This window comes from Palaemon carinicauda, chromosome 21 (assembly GCF_036898095.1).
Source record: "Palaemon carinicauda isolate YSFRI2023 chromosome 21, ASM3689809v2, whole genome shotgun sequence".
Classification (NCBI taxonomy): domain Eukaryota; kingdom Metazoa; phylum Arthropoda; class Malacostraca; order Decapoda; family Palaemonidae; genus Palaemon; species Palaemon carinicauda.
Window position 1 is genome coordinate 85,744,717 of NC_090745.1, and position 18,187 is coordinate 85,762,903.

The window sequence follows — 18,187 nt, forward strand, 5'->3', positions numbered from 1 at the left end:
GAGCCCCTTCTGCCTGTGCCGGCAGCAGATCCGACACCGTCTACGTCTTCGGCTCTTACCCCTTCATTAGACGCGATGGGTCATGCAGTTTTGGCCCACATTACCACCCTAATGGAGAACCTAGGTAAGGAGATCGTAGATAGGCAAGAAAAGAGGACGAGAGAGTTTCGTGAAGCGACTCGGATCGTCACCTCCCGAGGGTCTTACAAGCAACCCAGGGTACAGGACCTGCCACCCTGCTCCGAGACCAATCCCTGGAGGTATGCGAAGTTTATGCCTATCAGTAAGGGCAAACTCTACATCTCGGAGAAGTTGGGAGCCGTCCACCTGGACAACATTGAGTTCTGACCTAACTTTAACGCTTACCCGGAATGCTTCATCCGGCTGAAGCACGAACCAGTGTCGAAAGAGGAGACGGAACCAAAGGAGGTCATGGTATTCGACCACGACAAGGCACAGGCTCTCTTGACGAGTAGCCTGAAGAAGGCAGGATATACTAACTCGCGAGTTTCTGCACTGAGCGAGAAACACCCTACTTTTCTTGCTCCTTCTTCGAGAGCCTTCCCCTTCACGTCGAAGGCTTTTCAGAGTGTCCTCAAGGCAGTTGAGGCAGGCAAACCATGCCCTACACTAGAGGAGTGTAGGCCTTTGTCTCTGGCCTTGCCCAGAGATGAGAAGGAATGGAAGGAGGTCTACCTAACCTTCTCAGTAGGAAAGCTTGACGCAGATATCGCGGGACAGTAGTTCAGCGAGAACCTACCGAAGCTATCGGACTTTCTCTTGCGAAGGGCGCAAGAGACAAAAGAGAGGCTAGCCGCTTCTCTTTCCCTCCAGAATTACATAGAGATATGGGCAGGCCACAACAGCACCCCAGATATGCTCACGGTCCTGGCCAAGATGCACATGGCTACCCTCGTAAAGGACCTGTACGCCTTCGTGAAGGCCAGGAGAGCCTGTAGGGAGTTCGTGTTTGCTGCAGCAACGGTGAAACACGAATCCAGGAAACTGATTTCTTCCAGTATCTGGGGTAAGGACCTCTTCCCAAAAGAAGTGGTCCAAGAGGTAGTAGAGAAAGCCGCTACGGAGAATAGGAGGAACCTTCTCCAAAAGTGGGGCATCTCCTCAAAGAGGAAATCTTCCCCAGATGCTGGTCCCCAACCCAAGAGGAAGACAAAGAAGCCAAGACTACCTTCTCGGCCTGCTTAGCAACATCCCACGGTCACCATGACCGCGATGCCCCAAGTGGTCGCTCAACCACAGACCACCTTCCAAGTGGTGCCTCAACAGCTGGTAGCCCAGTCACCAGCCTTCAACCCGGGGTTTGAGAGGCACACCACTACCTTTCATCTGAAAGGAAGAGGATCTCAACGGGGCTCCTCAAGAAACCCCTCACAAGGCAGGGGAGAACGCGGTCAGGGTGGCAAGCCGTCAGGACCATCTAAGCAATGAGATGCTCCAGGTAGGAGGGAGACTCCAACACTTTCGGGATCGTTGGGCCTTCGATCCCTGGGCCCACAGCCTAATTCAAAAATGGACTAGGATGGAAATGCAACAGATCTCCACCTTTATTTCCTCAGTTCTTCCTGCACTCCACCCCCTTACTGGAAGAATATACCTTAAAACTCGTGAACAAGAAGGTTATAAGGAAAACAAAGTCCATCAAATTCCAGGGAAGGCTATTCTGTGTTCCGAAGAAGGACTCGGACAAACTCAGAGTCATTCTAGACTTGTCGCCACTCAACAAATTCCTCGAGAACAAGTTCAGGATGTTAACCCTTCAACACATCAGGACCCTGTTACCGAAAGGGGCGTACACAGTCTCAATAGACCTGGCAGATTCTTACTGGCACCTTCCAATCACCCGCCCCCTCTCCTACCTAGGATTCAAGCTACAGAAGACAAAGTATGCCTTCAGAGCCATGCCCTTCAGACTAAACAGAGCCCCAAGGATCTTCACGAAACTTGCGGACGCAGTCGTACAACAACTACGCCTAGAAGGCGTTCAGGTAGCAGCGTACCTGGACGACTGGCTGGTGTGGGCAGCATTCAAGACTGCTTGTCTGCAATCATCCAAGAAAGTGATCCAGTTCCTGGAACATCTGGGATTCAAGATCAACTTCAAGAAGTCTCACCTCTCTCCAGCTCAGGAGTTTCAATGGCTGGGAATCCATTGGAACTTGAAGTCACTCCGCCTCTCCATTCCACCAAGGAAGAGGAGAGAGATCGCGGGTTCTGTCAAGAGACTACTGAAATCCGACAGGATCTCAAGACGCCAACAGGAAAGAGTACTGGGTTCTCTCCAGTTTGCAGTCGGGCAGCAGTAACAGACCCAGTGCTAAGAGCGCAGCTGAAAGATGCGTCAGGAGTCTGGAGAAGCTACACATCAAACGCTCGAAGAGATCTACAGAGACCGGTACTGACCTTACTACGATCTTTTCTCAAGCCGTGGTCGAAGGTCAAGAGCCTAACGAGGACCGTTCCCTTACAACCACCTCCCCCATCGGTGACCATCCACACGGATGCCTCGACGGAAGGATGGGGAGGTCACTCCCATCAAAGGAAAGCCCAAGGGACCTGGTCATCCCTGTTCAAGACCTTTCGCATCAATATTCTGGAGGCCATGGCAGTCCTCTTGACGCTGAAGAAACTATCCCCTCACAGATCAGCCCACAGCAGGCTGATCCTGGACAGTGAAGTGATAGTGAGATGTCTGAACAGACAAGGCTCGAGATCGCCTCACATCAACCATGTGATGTTAGCCATCTTTCGTTTAGCGAAAAAGAAGAGATGGCACTTATCGGCAGCTCACCTACAAGGGTTCCGCAATGTGACGGCGCACGCTCTATCCAGGCTAAAGCCGATTGAGTCAGAATGGTCCCTAGACGCAGACTCATTCTCCTTCATCTTGGAAAAAGTCCCAGAACTGCAGATCGACCTTTTCGCAACGAGCGACAACAATAAACTACTTCGATATGTAGCCTCATACGAGGACCCTCTGGCAGAAGCGACGGACGCCATGTCCCTCGATTGGAACAGATGGACTCGGATCTACCTGTTCCCTCCACCAAATCTCCTGCTGAAGGTCCTCAACAAGCTGAGATCCTTCAAGGGAACTGCAGCAGTAGTGGCCCCCAAGTGGCCCAAGAGCAATTGGTTCCCTCTGGTTAAGGAACTGAAATTGAGGCTGGTCCCTCTACCGAACCCAGCTCTATCCCATTTGGTTCAGAAGTCGACTGTCTTCGCTTCATCACAGAGAACCCAAAACCTTCATCTCATGATTTTCTCGCCTTAGCAGTCAAGAAAAGATTTGGGATCTCGAAAGGCAGTACTGTATAGACTTCCTTGAAGAATACAAGTCAAAGTCAACCAGAAGACAATACGAATCGTCTTGGAAAAAGTGGGTTGCTTTTGTTAAAGCAAACAGGCCGAAAGAAATCTCAATAGACTTCTGCCTGTCCTTCTTCATCCACCTTCACGAGCAAGGCTTGGCTACCACCACGATAAATACGTGTAAGTCAGCTTTGACTAGACCTCTTCTATACACCTTCCAGGTGGACCTGGCGAACGAAATCTTCAACAAGATTCCAAAGGCATGCGCTAGACTTAAATCAGCAGCCCCTCCGAAGCCCATTTCATGGTCTCTGAACAAAGTCTTACACTATGCTTCAACCTTGAACAATGAAGATTGTTCTCTCAAGGATCTAACACAAAAAGTGATATTCCTGTTCGCAACAGCCTCAGGGGCTAGAGTTAATAAAATAGTAGCCCTATCAAGAGAAGAGGGCCATATTCAGTTCACAGAAGTGGGAGAACTGAATCTCTTACCTGATCCTACTTTTCTCGCCAAAAACGAACTACCTACCAAAAGGTGGGGTCCCTGGAGAATCTGCCCTCTGAAGGAAGATGTCTCTCTATGTCCAGTAGAGTGTCTAAAGGTCTATCTTCGAAGAACTTCAGACTTCGAGGGAGGACAGCTCTTCAAAGGCGAAACCTCAGGATCAAACTTATCCCTAAAACAACTGAGGGCAAAGCACACCTACTTCATTCGCAGAGCGGATCCTGATAGTACACCCGCAGGTCAAGATCCGCGAAAAATTGCTTCCTCACTGAACTTTTTTCAGTATATGAACTTTGAGCGTCCCCGCTCATACACTGGTTGGAAATCCTCCAGAGTTTTCTATAAACATTATGCGAAGCAAGTGCAAGAGTTGAAACATTTTGTGGTGGCGGCAGGTAGTGTGATGAAACCTGTCGTTTAATGCTGCGATGAACAGTGAATTGATTGGGACTATTTCAATTCGGGTGAAAAGGGGTTGACACCTTCCAGTGCCATACCCTTTTTATTAAGTGTCACCCAGGTGACACTAGGACTCTTCTGGGTGACACTAGGACTCTTCTTTTTAGGTGCAGCATTATACCAATGACACCAGTGCCATGTGTACAAATTTTTATACACTTGTTACATTTGATTACCGATTCAATAAAATGTAGAAAGTGTATTTGCGTCTTATTTTGCCACAAATGTAGCTAAATACACTTAGCCGGAGTTTTTTATTTATTTTCCTAAGTAAAATTCATATTTAAGGTACTTAAATATATGAACAAAAAAGATCTGAATGATATTTATATTTGTTCCTATATAAATACAAACCTTTTTCTTCTACTGTCGAGTACGACATTTCCCTGCAGGGGGCAGGAAGCCCTAACACTGTTCCATGCTTAGTGGTGATGACGTATAACTGTATCGTCATATATTTCAGTGGTCTGGATGACCATGTAGAAGCTGACCCAAGGTTGAGGCACTTATACAAACCCACAGATATAGTACTTTCAAGTAATTCTCTGGTAAACTTCCATCAGGACGACATCGCTTGAGCCCAAAAACGGATTTTGAAGCAAAGCGAAAAATCTAATTTTGGGTGAGATGGCTATGTCGTCCTGATGGACCCACCCTCCTTTTTTAAGAAAAGGATTATATAACAATCCCCTCCCGAAACTACTCTATCTGTAGCACCATGCTTAGTTGCTGCAAGGAATGAGCGGCCATTTTGGGCCCTGTAATAGTAGGGGGAAAAGGGTCACCTTGATAACGGCTCCCCTTCAATTTCGTCACTCTTCCCCCTCAGAGCGAAAACGCTATTCCGGGTAAAGATTGCCATGTGTCATATCAAGATATACGTCCCCTGATATTATGCGTTATCCTTAAGAAAAATTTTAAGGATACTCGCGCCAGGATTAGAATTCTGGAGACCTATGGTCAATTCTCTGGGAGTATCACTGTAGCCAAATATCCCTTAGAAAGCTGCCAATAGGAAGCTTCCATCAGGACGACTTGGCCATCTCACCCAAAAATAGATTTTTCGCTTTGCTTCAAAATCCGTTTAATATCTGAGCTGTTTTGAACAAGGCAGGACTCAGACCGTAAACTTCAAATTGTGGTTCAGTTTATTTCTAATCCTAAAACCTAATCCCTGCTGGATGCAGGGCTCCGTTACTCTGTAAAAACAAAGAAAGGGGTAATTATACTATGATGGATTGAACAATGATCTCAACTATATTATGATGGATTGAACAATGATCTCAACTATATTATGATGGATTGAACAATGAGCTCAACAAATAGAAAATATTAAAAAACATCAAATAAAAAAATCGGTTGAAAAAAAATTGAAATAACTTGTATTTTCCCTAGTTATATTTATTTTTTACAATGCCATGCAGGCTACTTCGTGGCTAGATCTTTGGTTGGGGTCAGTGGGAAACCTAGTGTGGACCAAGGATTTATCCATGGAAAGCTCCAGGAAGGCGATCGAGACCTTTCTTCTGTCCGGCACTTGTACCATCAAGGTAGTTAAACTGTGTGCAAACACCATCCTAAGAAGGAGGGACTCGATAGTTAAGAGGCTTTATCGCCAAGTCCCACAAAACAAGGTTGTGAAACTCCAGAACTCCTCTCCTTAGGGTTATTTCCTGTTTGAGCCGGGAGATGTCGAGCGAGCTGCAGAGTGATGGAGGAAGTCCAACCAGGACTTTCTTCTTCATAGGGCCTTAACATCCCGGACCTATAGACCTACCTCTGAGCCGCAGAGCAACCAGCCGAAACCGACAGCATGCAGGATGACAGTGACGGATATTAAGGTACAGTATCTCAGAAGCAAGTTAATGCCAAGGACAGGAAAGGCACCAAGTCCTCCCGTGGAGAGAACAATCCTAGAGGAGGTGACCGAGGCCGCAACCGCTAGGATGGGCAACGTGATTTGTTCAGGGTATCGCGTCCTGTTCCTTCAATCTCTCCCTCCACTGACCAAGACTCCAAGGATATCGAGCTCCTAATTTGCAAAGGAGTCCGCAAAGGAGCTGGCCCTTCAGGCCGAAGTCCAGACAATGTTGGAGAAGGGTGCTCTCCAAGTGGTCATTGACGACTCCCCGGGTTTTTTCAATCGACTCTTTCTTGTGAAAAAGGCATCTGGAGGCTGGAGACCAGTCATTGATTTCTCAGCTCTGAACGAGTTTTTAAAATAAACTCCGTTCAGCATGGAGACTGCACAAGCGGTAAGACCACAGGAATTTATGTGCACACTGGATCTAAAGGACGTATACTTCTAGAGGTATGCAGACAATTTGTCGAAAGACAATTGGTAGAATGACAAGTCGTCGAATGACAAGTCGTCGAATGACAATTCGTCGAAAAGACAATTCGTTGAAATGACAATTCGTCGAAATGACAATTCGTCGAAATGAATGGTAGTTTGAAATAATTTCTGTTAAGTATCTAATATCAAACATTTCACTATAGCCCATGAGCAAAATGAAATCCATGAAGACCGAACATGGTGCTAGAAAACTTTTGCATAAAGGTTTCTTACATAATTGATAAAAAATATTGTGATAAAACATACTGGAGATGTGAAAAACGGAGTGAGTGTGGAGCAAGATCACAAACTATTAATGATATGATTCAAGGAAATCCTTCATGGCTTTACCATCTGCCAAATGATAATCGAAATGCTGCCTTGAAAGTTGTAAATGAAATTAAGAAAGGGCTTGTGAAACCGAAGAATTGACTGGCTGCATAGTATATAATGCAACATGTAATATGCCTTTGAGTGTTGCAGGAGCACTACCCAAAAAAAATCTTCTCTTTTGAGAACAGTGAATAGGAAAACGTCCGTACAAGAAGATGAAGACTTAAACGTTACGACAAGAGGTTAGAATTTTAAGTTGTCTGAAGACGAAAAAGTGACTATTTATGGAACTGCTAGAAATTTGACCTTCTATCCCAAAACTGTATTTGGTTTTGCGATGGCACATTTGACTGCGCTCCAGTTAATTCACAGTTGTACACTATCCTTGCTCTAATTGCTAAAAATAAAACCTTACCATTGCTATACTTTTTGTCGGGGTCAAAGGACTAAGAGACTTATGACGTCATTTTCACATTTATAGATCAAAGTCGAAGCTTGAATGTTTCATCCATTATGATAGACTATGGACAATTCGACCAATTGTCATTTCGACGAATTATCAGTTCGACCAATTGTCATTTCGCGAATTGTCATTCGACGAGTTGTCATTCTACCAATTGTCTTTTGACCAGTAGTCAGGCTATCACTTCTAGATCCCTATCCATTTGTCTGCAAGGAAGTACAGTATCTCAGAATCATGCTGGACAACAAGAAATACCAGTTCAAGGTACTGTGCTTTGTTCTTTCCACAGCACCTCAGGTTTTCACGAGTGTTCGCCCTAGTGTAATCTTGAGCTCACAGAGTCAGCATCCATCTCCTACGCTATCTGGACGTCTGGCTGATTCTAGTGGACTTGGTGACAACCCTTCCTCAGCACCAAGACAAACTTCTGGGGATCGTGGTAAACCTCAAGAAGTCATCTCTGCTTCCTTCTCAACGATTGGTATACTGTACCTAGGAATGATAATAGACACCAATTTTCACAAAGCCTTCCCATCAGATGACAGGGTAGTAAGGCTGAGAAAGATTGCAAGACCATTCCTCAGGTGAGAAGAACTCCCAGCCCAGAGGTGGTTCTGTCTCCTTGGGCATTTATCATCCCAGGCCCGTCTAGTTCCCAATGGCGGTCTTAGGATACGATCTCTCCAACGGCTACTAAAGTCCAGCTGGAATCAGGCCTGCAATTCCCTGGATATTCTGATTCCCTTGGGACTAGAAGAACGGACGGACCTCGAGTGGTGGACAAGGTCAACACCCTTTAGCAGATTCTAAAGGGTGTTGACTTTGTCCCTCCCCCAGACTTGATGCTCTTCTCAGATGCATGAAAAGAATGGGAGGGGGGGGGGGGGGGGCGGTGGCAGCCCACATGCTGCACCACATGATCTCAAGCCTATGGTCAGACTTCAAAAAGTATCAGCACATACAGTAAATCTCTTAGAAAAGAAGGCGGCCTTCCTAGCCCTTCAGTGGTTCCAGCAGTTCCTCGTGGGCCACTCAATGGTGGTAATGAACGACAACACTGTAGTGGTTTTTGGATTGTGGCCAGATGTACCCCGCAGACTGCCTGGTGTACGAATGCCAGCCATACCCCAACGTTCACTACACAAAAAGATAAAAACGGTGGAGTATCCAGAAATCTGGGCAAAAGGTAAACAGTCGAGGGAACTGGTTACTGGGCACCAGCTGTTACTGTAGTAGCCTAATATTATTCTGGAGTTATACTGTCTCACTTATACATGGCATACACGGAGTCCTAAATGAGAGGAGCAGTATACTTTCTAAGTAAGATATTTTTTAAGCTTAAGTAAACTTTACTAACATTAGGAGAGAAAAATGACATTAAAAGCATATAAAAAAATCTAAATTGGATGCTGAGAAGGGGACAGGTTATGCAGGGGAAACAAAAAAAAGAAATACGATGGTTGGGAAAATATAGGTCTTCAAATCCATGAGACACAGATATCTCCATACAGAATCTCTTAGGAATCAATCCTCTAAATATTTAATCTACATATATAATTATAAATAAAGACCAACATAAGTGTATATATTTGGGCTAAATTCAATTGTAATTTGACAGGTAATTTAGCTACTTAAATTATTCTTCTGAACCATAATTTTTTAAATGATATTTCATCTCAACTGCTTCAGAGGCTTCCTCCGTTCTACAATCAAAAGGGACGTCTAAATATCATATACATTTTAGTAACTTCTTAAAAGCCATGCTACAGAAATCTATGTGTTATAGTACCATAATGAACGCAACAGTGTGTACATTGCTGTTATTATTATTATTATTATTATTATTATTATTATTATTATTATTATTATTATTATTTGCTAAGCTACAACCCTAGTTGGAAAAGCAGGATGCTATAAGCCCACAAGCCCTAACAGGGATAATAGCCCAGGGAGGAGAGGAAACAAGGAAGAAGTAAATATTTTAAGAACTCTACAAACATTAGAATAAATATTTCCTATATAAACTATAAAAACATTAACAAAACAAGAGGAAGAGAAATTAGATAGAATAGTGTGACCGAGTGTAACTTCAAGCAAAAGAACTATAACCCAAGACAGAGGAAGATCATGGTACAGAGGCTATGGCACTACCCAAGACTAGAGAACAATGGTTTGATTTTGGAGTGTCCTTCTCTTAGAAGAGCTTCTTACCATAGCTAAAGAGTCTCTTCTACCCTTACCATGAGGAAAGTAGCCTCAGAACAATTTAAGTGCACTACGATAGTTAACCCCTTGGGTGAAGAAGAATTGTTTGGTAATCTCAGTATTGTCAGGTGTACTGTATAAGGACAGAGGAGAATCTGTAAAGAATAGGCCAGACTATTCGATGTATGTGTAGACAGAGGGAAAGTGAATCGTAACCAGAGAGAAGGATCCAGTGTAGTACTATCTGGCCAGTCAAAGGACCCCATAACGCTAGTGGTAGTATCTCAACTGGTGGCTGGTGCCCTGGCCAGCCTGGGTGGTCCAATGATCTCACTGAGCAACACCACCTCTACATTAAATATCCAGAAACAAAAGTTAACAGCAGCCAACCTTGGCAGTCAGGACCAAGACAAAGCCTTTTCAGTCAAGGTCAACATAGTCGAGACAAAATTCCAAACTTGTGGCATAAGAAAACTTAAAGCCTGAGGGAGAACCCCCACCATATTGCGGTTCATAATCTACATGGTGAGTCAACAGGGTCTGGACATAAATTTCCGACTATCTGCTCAGCTGTATGGTTTTTTCACTAAAATGTTCAGTTTTCCTCGAGGTCTTTAAGCCTCTTCTCCTGGAACGGGTTAGTTTTTTCAAACTGTTTGGTGAGAAGGCATTTGGTCAAACAAGCATATAGTCCATATAGACTTCCTGGAATGCCATCATCAAGGAATTATCTTCGTCCATCTAGCAGTTGTCACAAGAAGGTTCACCCTAGTGTCAACCTAGTTTGCCAGGATGGGCTTCGTTCTCCAAAGGCCTCAGTACGACGGACTGATCCTAACAGACTTGGTGGCTGACCTTCGTTACCACCAAAACTTCACCCCTAGTTTACTGATTTCAGAGGATTGAAGTAAATCTCGAGAGATACCATGGCTTCCTATCAGAGACAGGTACTCTGGGATATGTTCATCGTCGGCATGCAGAAGTTTTTTCCGCAGATCAACGGGATCTTAGTTGGAGGATGACAGGAGTCTAACCTCTTTGAGACGCACTTTCAGCCAGCAGTGGTTACGTCTCTTAAGTCACCATTTCACTCGGGTTCATCAAGCCCGCATTGGATTCCTTCGAATTCAGCCTCTTCTGGGTTACGAATAGGAGCAGGAGTGGTATCCCCCCTATTTTGCAGGTCTCTATAAGACCCGGGCTGGAGACTGACACGAGAGGACAGTTGACAAATGGAATCTTCGCCGAGGAGTCGACCTCCTCAGCCCCTCCCCGGATTAAACTCACCGTCCAGTTGCATCAAAAGAAAGAGGGGCATGCTGTACCATGCAGCCTCTGTGCTCTGGTCAGAGTCTGAATGGTACCATTGCTTAAACCTCCCAGAGATGAGGGCAACCTTCTTATGGACAAAGGGTACCATCCCCGTCGAGGAGAACGCAGATTTGAGCTCAGACTCATTTCTCAGACAATGCACGAAGTTGACCTTCCACTTGGGCTAGAACTCGTGGATGGGAAACAGAGAGTGCGGCCAAGAGGATCACCTCTAGGTGCTGGAACTTTCCCTTCCAAGGGAGAATCTCTCCAGCCACTGGTCAACAATCTTCTTGCTTGTGGGGAGAATCGCCGACCATGGAAGCAGATGTTGATCGTGTCTTTCCCGTCCGCGGAAAATACTTCCTTCACCCGTTGGTCTCCCCTTTAGAGGATTCTTCCAGCTAAGAGAGGGATTCATCCTCTCTCATGCCGAGGAAGTAGTACCTCCACCAGCCACTGCGCGGCAATCTTCCAGCTTTCTAGAAGGATCGCCGACAGCGGCAGCAAACGGTGGTTACCTTTCCCATGTGTGAGAGAATCTTCCATTTCCTGGTTGGTCTCCCCTCCAGGGGACTACTCCGATGGGATTTGGGTTCGCCCATTCTCTGTCATTGCCCTTCGTCATCAGCTGACTAGTCTCGTTAAAAGACTTGTCTCACCTACTGACGTAGATCTGAGAGATCTTACAGGAATTAGATTCATCTTTTCCCCCGCCTTGATCTTCAGGAATAGGCCATCAGCCTTGTCTTCCTTAGTAGATTCGTCTTGCTTAGCAGACTCGTCACACCCGGTTGACTCATCGTCAACTCCCGACTGATATCCTGAGAACCCCCTCAGTGACTGTATCTGCCACGTGAATTGTTTTCACAAAGCAGTATCTTTGCTGCGACTTCATGCTGGGAGACTATCCAGCTCCTCCTCTTTCAGAGAGTCTCTACCGCAACAAGTTGCAAAGAGGATGTCTGGATACCTACGTAGATCTTCAACTTCTGCCATCCAGGCTAAGTTGGTATCATGGAAGGGGTATCCCTCCCCTGGATGTCACTATGCCAGCATTAGGGGTGTTCCTTGGTTACCTTCGAGAGGAAAGCTTCTCTCGGTCTTTGCAATGAAAGGCCACCGTTAGTCTTTGAGCCTTGCCTTCAGACCGAAAGGAATTAACCTTTCCTCCACATTGGTATCGCCCCTCCTCATACAGAGTTTTTAGCCTACAGACCCTTAGTCGGAAAGGACTCCTTGTTCCAGGACTCCAAGCAGCAGGTGTTCACCTTACCTCAATGACAGGCCTCCTGCTCGTATAATGCTCAACCTCGTTTCTGGCAGCTCAGATCCCAAAATCCGAACCCATCGGTCTGGGAGTCCTTCGCAGCAGGATCAATGATCCAGATCAGCGATTACTATGCCAAAGAGAAACTGGAGGCCCTACCTCAAGGAAATACAAGAGCTCACCCCCGAATGTTAGCACTCTTCGTCAAGAGAAGGATTACCAAGAACACGTTCTCGACTTGGATTCCCAAGGTCATGGACCAAGCATTGAATCCTTATCCTTCTCCTCATAGAAGAGACCAAAAGCTCATAACATTAGGGGCAGGAATACACCCTAGCAATTTTAAAACTACTCTGTGATGCAGGCCTTGTCAACGTGTGTATAGAAGCGTCAAATGACCTTCACTGCCCATTTCCTGCAAGTAGTGACCCACAGGAACATGGGGACATTCTCCATGGATCCTGTGGTGGCTACACAATAAATGGTTTTAAACCACAGGCTCCTTGATGGACAAGTAGCAGATGAGGGACGGTAGAGTTTAACCTTGGTTAAGTGTGGGAAGAATGACCGTGATTGACTGGCTCCTACTTTCTTTCATCTTCCGCCCTGTGTAATAACAGCACCTTTAGTACTCTACATAGCTGACCTCCACTGTTTTCAGGTAAAACCATTTCCCTTGTGTAACATGGTATAGATAGATATACTCGTTACGTCCCCATATCCTCTGGCGAGAGGTGGGATTTGGGAAACGTCCATGGTACCAACGGAAGAGTCCGATGACTCGGAGAACTCTTACCTGAACCAGGCACAGTGCTAGTATCACATGCACACAGCTTGTTTAGGCCGCAAGGTGTAGGGTTTTCACCAATTATGTGTCAAACACATCGAGGGAAAACCCCTGGTCAAAGCCAAAAAGCCAGTTGGCATGGACTGCCACCCTCCTAAAGTGCAAGTCATCCCTTATAAATAGCATAGGTTTGTATTAGTGATGGAACAAATGGGAAATTTGGAAGTAATTTGTATTTTTCCTAACGATATAAACCTGTAGCTATTTATACAAATTGGCCTGCCAGCACCAGTCCCCCTTGAAATTCTACCTCCAAGTAAAGTGGGTTTACAGCCCAGGTGTGTGAGTCAGCTGGGTTGCTTCTACCCCCACTAACTAGTGGGTGGGAGGTTAACCCTCGCTAAAAGTCTAATGACTTGTATTTCAGCTTCGCCAAAAGTAATATCCCCTATAAATAGCTACAGGTTTGTACATACATACATATACCAAGGCATTTCCCCCAATTTTGGGTGGTAGCCGACATCAAACAAATGAAACAAAAAAAGAGGATCTCTCCTATCCACATTCCTCCCAGCCTGACAAGGTACTCAACCGAGTTCGGCTGGTACTGCTAGGGTGCCACAGCCCACCTTCCCCCGTTATCCACCACAGATGAAGCTTTATAATGCTAAATCCCCTACTGATGCTACCTCCGCGATCAACCAAGGTACCGAAGGAAGCAGCAGGGCCTACCGGAACTGCGTCACAATCGCTCGCCATTCGTTCCTATTTCTAGCATGCTCTCTTGCCTCTCTCACATCTATCCTCCTATCACCCAGAGCTTTCTTCACTCCATCCATCCACCCAAACCTTGGCCTTCCTCTTGTACTTCTCCCATCAACTCTTGCATTCATCACCTTTATTAGACAGCCATTTTTCATTCTCTCAACATGGCCAAACCACCTCAATGCATTCATATCCACTCTAGCAGCTAACTCATTTCTTATACCCGTTCTCACCCTCACTACTTCGTTCCTAACCCTATGTACTCGAGATACACCAGCCATACTCCTTAGACACTTCATCTCACATTCAATTTCTGTCTCTCCGTCACTTTCATTCCCCACAACTCCGATCCATACATCACAGTTGGTACAATCACTTTCTCATACAGAACTCTCTTTACATTCATGCCCAACCCTCTATTGTTTACTACTCCCTTAACTGCCCCCAACACTTTGCATCCTTCATTCACTCTCTGACGTACATCTGCTTCCACTCCACCATATGCTGCAACAACAGACCCCAAGTACTTAAACTGATCCACCTCCTCAAGTAACTCTCCATTCAACATGACATTCAACCTCGCACCACCTTCCCTTCTCGTACATCTCATAACCTTACTCTTACCCACATTAACTGTCAACTTCTTTCTCTCACACACCCTTCCAAATTCTGTCACTAATCGGCCAAGCTTCTCTTCTGCGTCCACAACCAGTACAGTATCACCTGCAAACAACAACTGATTTACCTCCCATTCATGGTCATTCTCATCTACCAGTTTCAATTCTCGTCCCAGCACTCGAGCATTCACCTCTCTCACCACTCCATCAACATACAAGTTGAACAACCACGGCGACATTACACATCCCTGTCCCAGCCCCACTCTCACCGAAAACCAATCGTTCACTTCATTTCCTATCCTAACACATGCTTTACTACCTTTGTAGAAACTTTCCACTGTTTGCAACAACCTTCCACCAACTCCATATAACCTCATCACATTCCACATTGCTTCCCTATCAACTCTGTCATACACTTTCTCCAGATCCATAAACGCAACATACACCTCCTTACCTTTTGCTAAATATTTCTTGCATATCTGCCTAACTGTAAAAATCTGATTCATACAACCCCTACCTCTTCTAAAACCACCCTGTACTTCTAAGATTGCATTCTCTGTTTTATCCTTAATCCTATTAATCAGTACTCTACCCTACACTTTTCCAACTACACTCAACAAACTAATACCCCTTGAATTACAACACTCATGCACATCTCCCTTACCCTTATATAGTGGTACAATACATGCACAAACCCAATCTACTGGTACCATTGACAACACAAAACACATATTAAACAATCTCACCAACCATTCAAGTACAATCACACCCCCTTCCTTCAACATCTCAGCTCTCACACCATCCATACCAGATGCTTTTCCTACTCTCGTTTCATCTAGTGCTCTCCTCACTTCCTCTCTTGTAATCTCTCTCTCATTCTCATCTCCCATCACCAACACCTCAACACCTGCAACAGCAATTATATCTGCCTCCCTATTATCCTCAACATTCAGTAAACTTTCAAAATATTCCGCCTACCTTTTCCTTGCCTCCTCTCCCTTTAACAACCTTCCATTTCCATCTTAAACTGTCTCTTCAAATCTTGAACCAGCCTTCCTTACTCTCTTCACTTCTTTCCAAAACAGGTTTGTATTGTTAGGAAAATTACAAATTACTTCCAAATTTGACATATTTTACCATTATTGTATGTTTGCCAACTACTTTGATCCCTATCCTTGATAATTAAATCATTTGCATTTTTTGACAGAACATGTTGGTGAAATTGAGAAAGCCAAATTAAGTCATGAACTATTGGTAAAAGAAATATCTACTCCTGGTTATGGCCCAAGTGTGACACGCCATCTATCACAAAACTCATCCATACTTGGTCACCTGAGTCAAGAAGGGTTTTTGGATACCTCCTCTTGTCCCACATGCTTTATAGAATTTGGTGCTGGAAGGGGTAATTATTGTTACTTGATTCTGTTTGTTTGATTCTTCTTGATTCCTCAATCTTTTTTCTTTTTTGCATTAATATTTTATTACTTAACTGTGATATTAAATTCTGCAATTTTTATTTGTTCCGTAACTGGAATACAAACCATTCTATTTAATAGGTGTATTACTTTCGGCGTAGCTGAAATGAAGAGCCATTAGTTTTTAACGAGGGTTAACTACCCACACCGCTAGTTAGCGGGGGTTAGGGAGGGTAGCTTACTACCGCTCCCTGCGCTTGAGCTCACTTTGCTTTCGGCTCGGATGATGAATGGCCGTTACCGCTCTTCATCCTTGCCGAGTTTTGGCAGCCATTAACACCATTTTGTTTTCTCTTTTTCTCTTAGAGTGTGTGTGAAGATGACTTCTGCGACCATGTGCACCTGCCCTGGACTCACCGGCCGCCCTTGTGGAACATATATGTCGGCGGTCGAGACTGATCCTCACGCCCTTTGTCCTTCCTGCAGAGGTCAACGGTGTGATATTATTAACAAGTGTAGTGAGTGCAGGGAGTGGTCTTCCTCCTAGTGGGAGAGGTTTGCGCGACGCCGGAAGAAGAAGCCCTAGCGGGATATTAGTTGCTTTTAAGGGAGAAGAACATTCGTGCTCACCTGCGTGCCAACTATCTCTTGCGTGCACACACAGAGATGCGTACGCTATCCACCCGCGCGCCATCTCTCTCCTACGGACACGTGCCATGATTCTCCTGTGCGGTCTCACGTGCGCTCGCCAGCAATCTCCCACCTGTGAGCGCCAATATTCTTCCGCGCGCAAGCACGAGCAGAGATGCGTCATCCAGCAAGGTCGCCATCACCTCATTCCCCTCCCGAAAAACGCATACCAGCGCACACTGCGGGAGAAGGGAACACATTCAAGTAGAGGGGTTCAGGATCCCTAAACTGCCTTCTAAGGCGGACCCACCTATCGACCCACCTATCACAGTGACTCCTCGTAGGGAACCTTCGGTCCCTTTCCCTTCAGGGGATCTGTCTGACAGTGCATCCTTCAGCCAGCAGCCCTGGTTCAGTGCCTTAGTCAGAGCCGTAACGCAGGCTTTCAAGCCTGTCTTGTCCGATTGCTCATTAGAGCGACCTATACCTCTAGACCTAAGGTACGGAACCATGGCTTCCTCTACCCCTTTGAAGAAGAAAAGAGGAGTTTCTGTCGCGATCACTTCCCTGAGGGCGAAGCTGACTCCATGCAGACCATCGAGACGAGTTCCTCCTGTTTCTCAGAAAGACTCTCCATCCCGGTCAGACGAAGCGAGGGAACCGTGCGAGGAGAGACTCTTCCATCGCACCAATGGAGGAAATCTCTCCTCACGCGGAGAGTTCCCCGTAATCTGAGAGCAGGAGGGACATGCCACACAGGTCATCGATGTTGGAGTCTTACCTCCTTCCTAGGAAGGAATCCAAAAACTCCAAAACCCTGCCTAAGTCCTCCACTAGGGCTAGAATGGAGACAGCCAGCCACTCAGGGAATGTACGCAACTCACCCCAAGAAGAGCCTTTGGGGGATAGAAGGAGACTTCGCTGCAAGTCCTACAACAGGAGACCAACAAGAGTCAGAGCATGCATTTTGGCAGGTTCTGACTCTGATGAGGGTTCTCAATGGGTTTTCCGACACAAAGATACCCTCTCGAGAGGGTAAAGACATGGTCTTGGACCGCGTCTTTGGTACTCAGAAACCCTCAAAGACCAGTGCCACCCTACCCTGATCTCAAGGGGTGAAGAGTACCAGGGACAAGATCTCCCAACAGCTCTGAGTTTGCCTCCTCCAACTGTGCCGGTGCTACGAACAAGCTCCTCCCACCTCCTCGCATACAGCAGAGGAGGTACTTTGGTAAATCTCAAGAAGTCCTCTCTGCTTCCCACTCAGAGACTGGTATACTTAGGCATGATCATAGACACCAATCTCCACAAAGCCTTCCCATCAGATGACAGGATAACAAGGCTGAGAAAGGTCGCAAAACCTTTCCTCAGATGAGAAGAACTTCCAGCCCATTCGTAGTTACGTCTCCTCGGTCACCTTTCATCGCTGGCCCGTCTAGTTCCCAATGGTCGCCTCAGGATGAGATCCCTCCAGTGGCGACTCAAGTCCCGGTGGAATCAAGCTCACGACTCCCCGGAATCCAGATCCCCATGGGACCTGCGGAACTGGCGGACCTCTAGTGGTGGGTGACAGACGAGAATCTACGAAAGGGAGTGGACCTTCGCGTCCTCCCCCCCGGATTTGATGCTGTTCTCAGACGCTTAAAAAAAAAAGGGGGGGCGGGGCCCACATGCTGCACCACACGACCTCAGGCCTCAGGTCAGAGTCAGAAAAGTACCTCCACATAAATCTCCTAGAGATGAAGGTCATCTTTCTGGC

General features: G+C 45.9%; 1 protein-coding gene across 6 annotated transcripts in view; it reads left to right on the plus strand.

Annotated features, from left to right (window-relative positions):
• Window positions 1-18,187, plus strand: part of LOC137615305 (tRNA:m(4)X modification enzyme TRM13 homolog) — a 203,422-nt gene that overhangs the window by 47,258 nt on the left and 137,977 nt on the right. For all 6 annotated transcript variants that reach the window (XR_011039214.1, XR_011039216.1, XR_011039215.1 and 3 more), the window contains exon 5: window positions 15,591-15,785. Coding sequence is in view for 3 of the 6 variants with exons in the window: in XM_068345061.1 (XP_068201162.1) it covers window positions 15,591-15,785 (195 nt within the window). In the remaining 3 variants the exon portion in view is untranslated. The remainder of the gene's footprint in view (window positions 1-15,590; window positions 15,786-18,187) is intronic.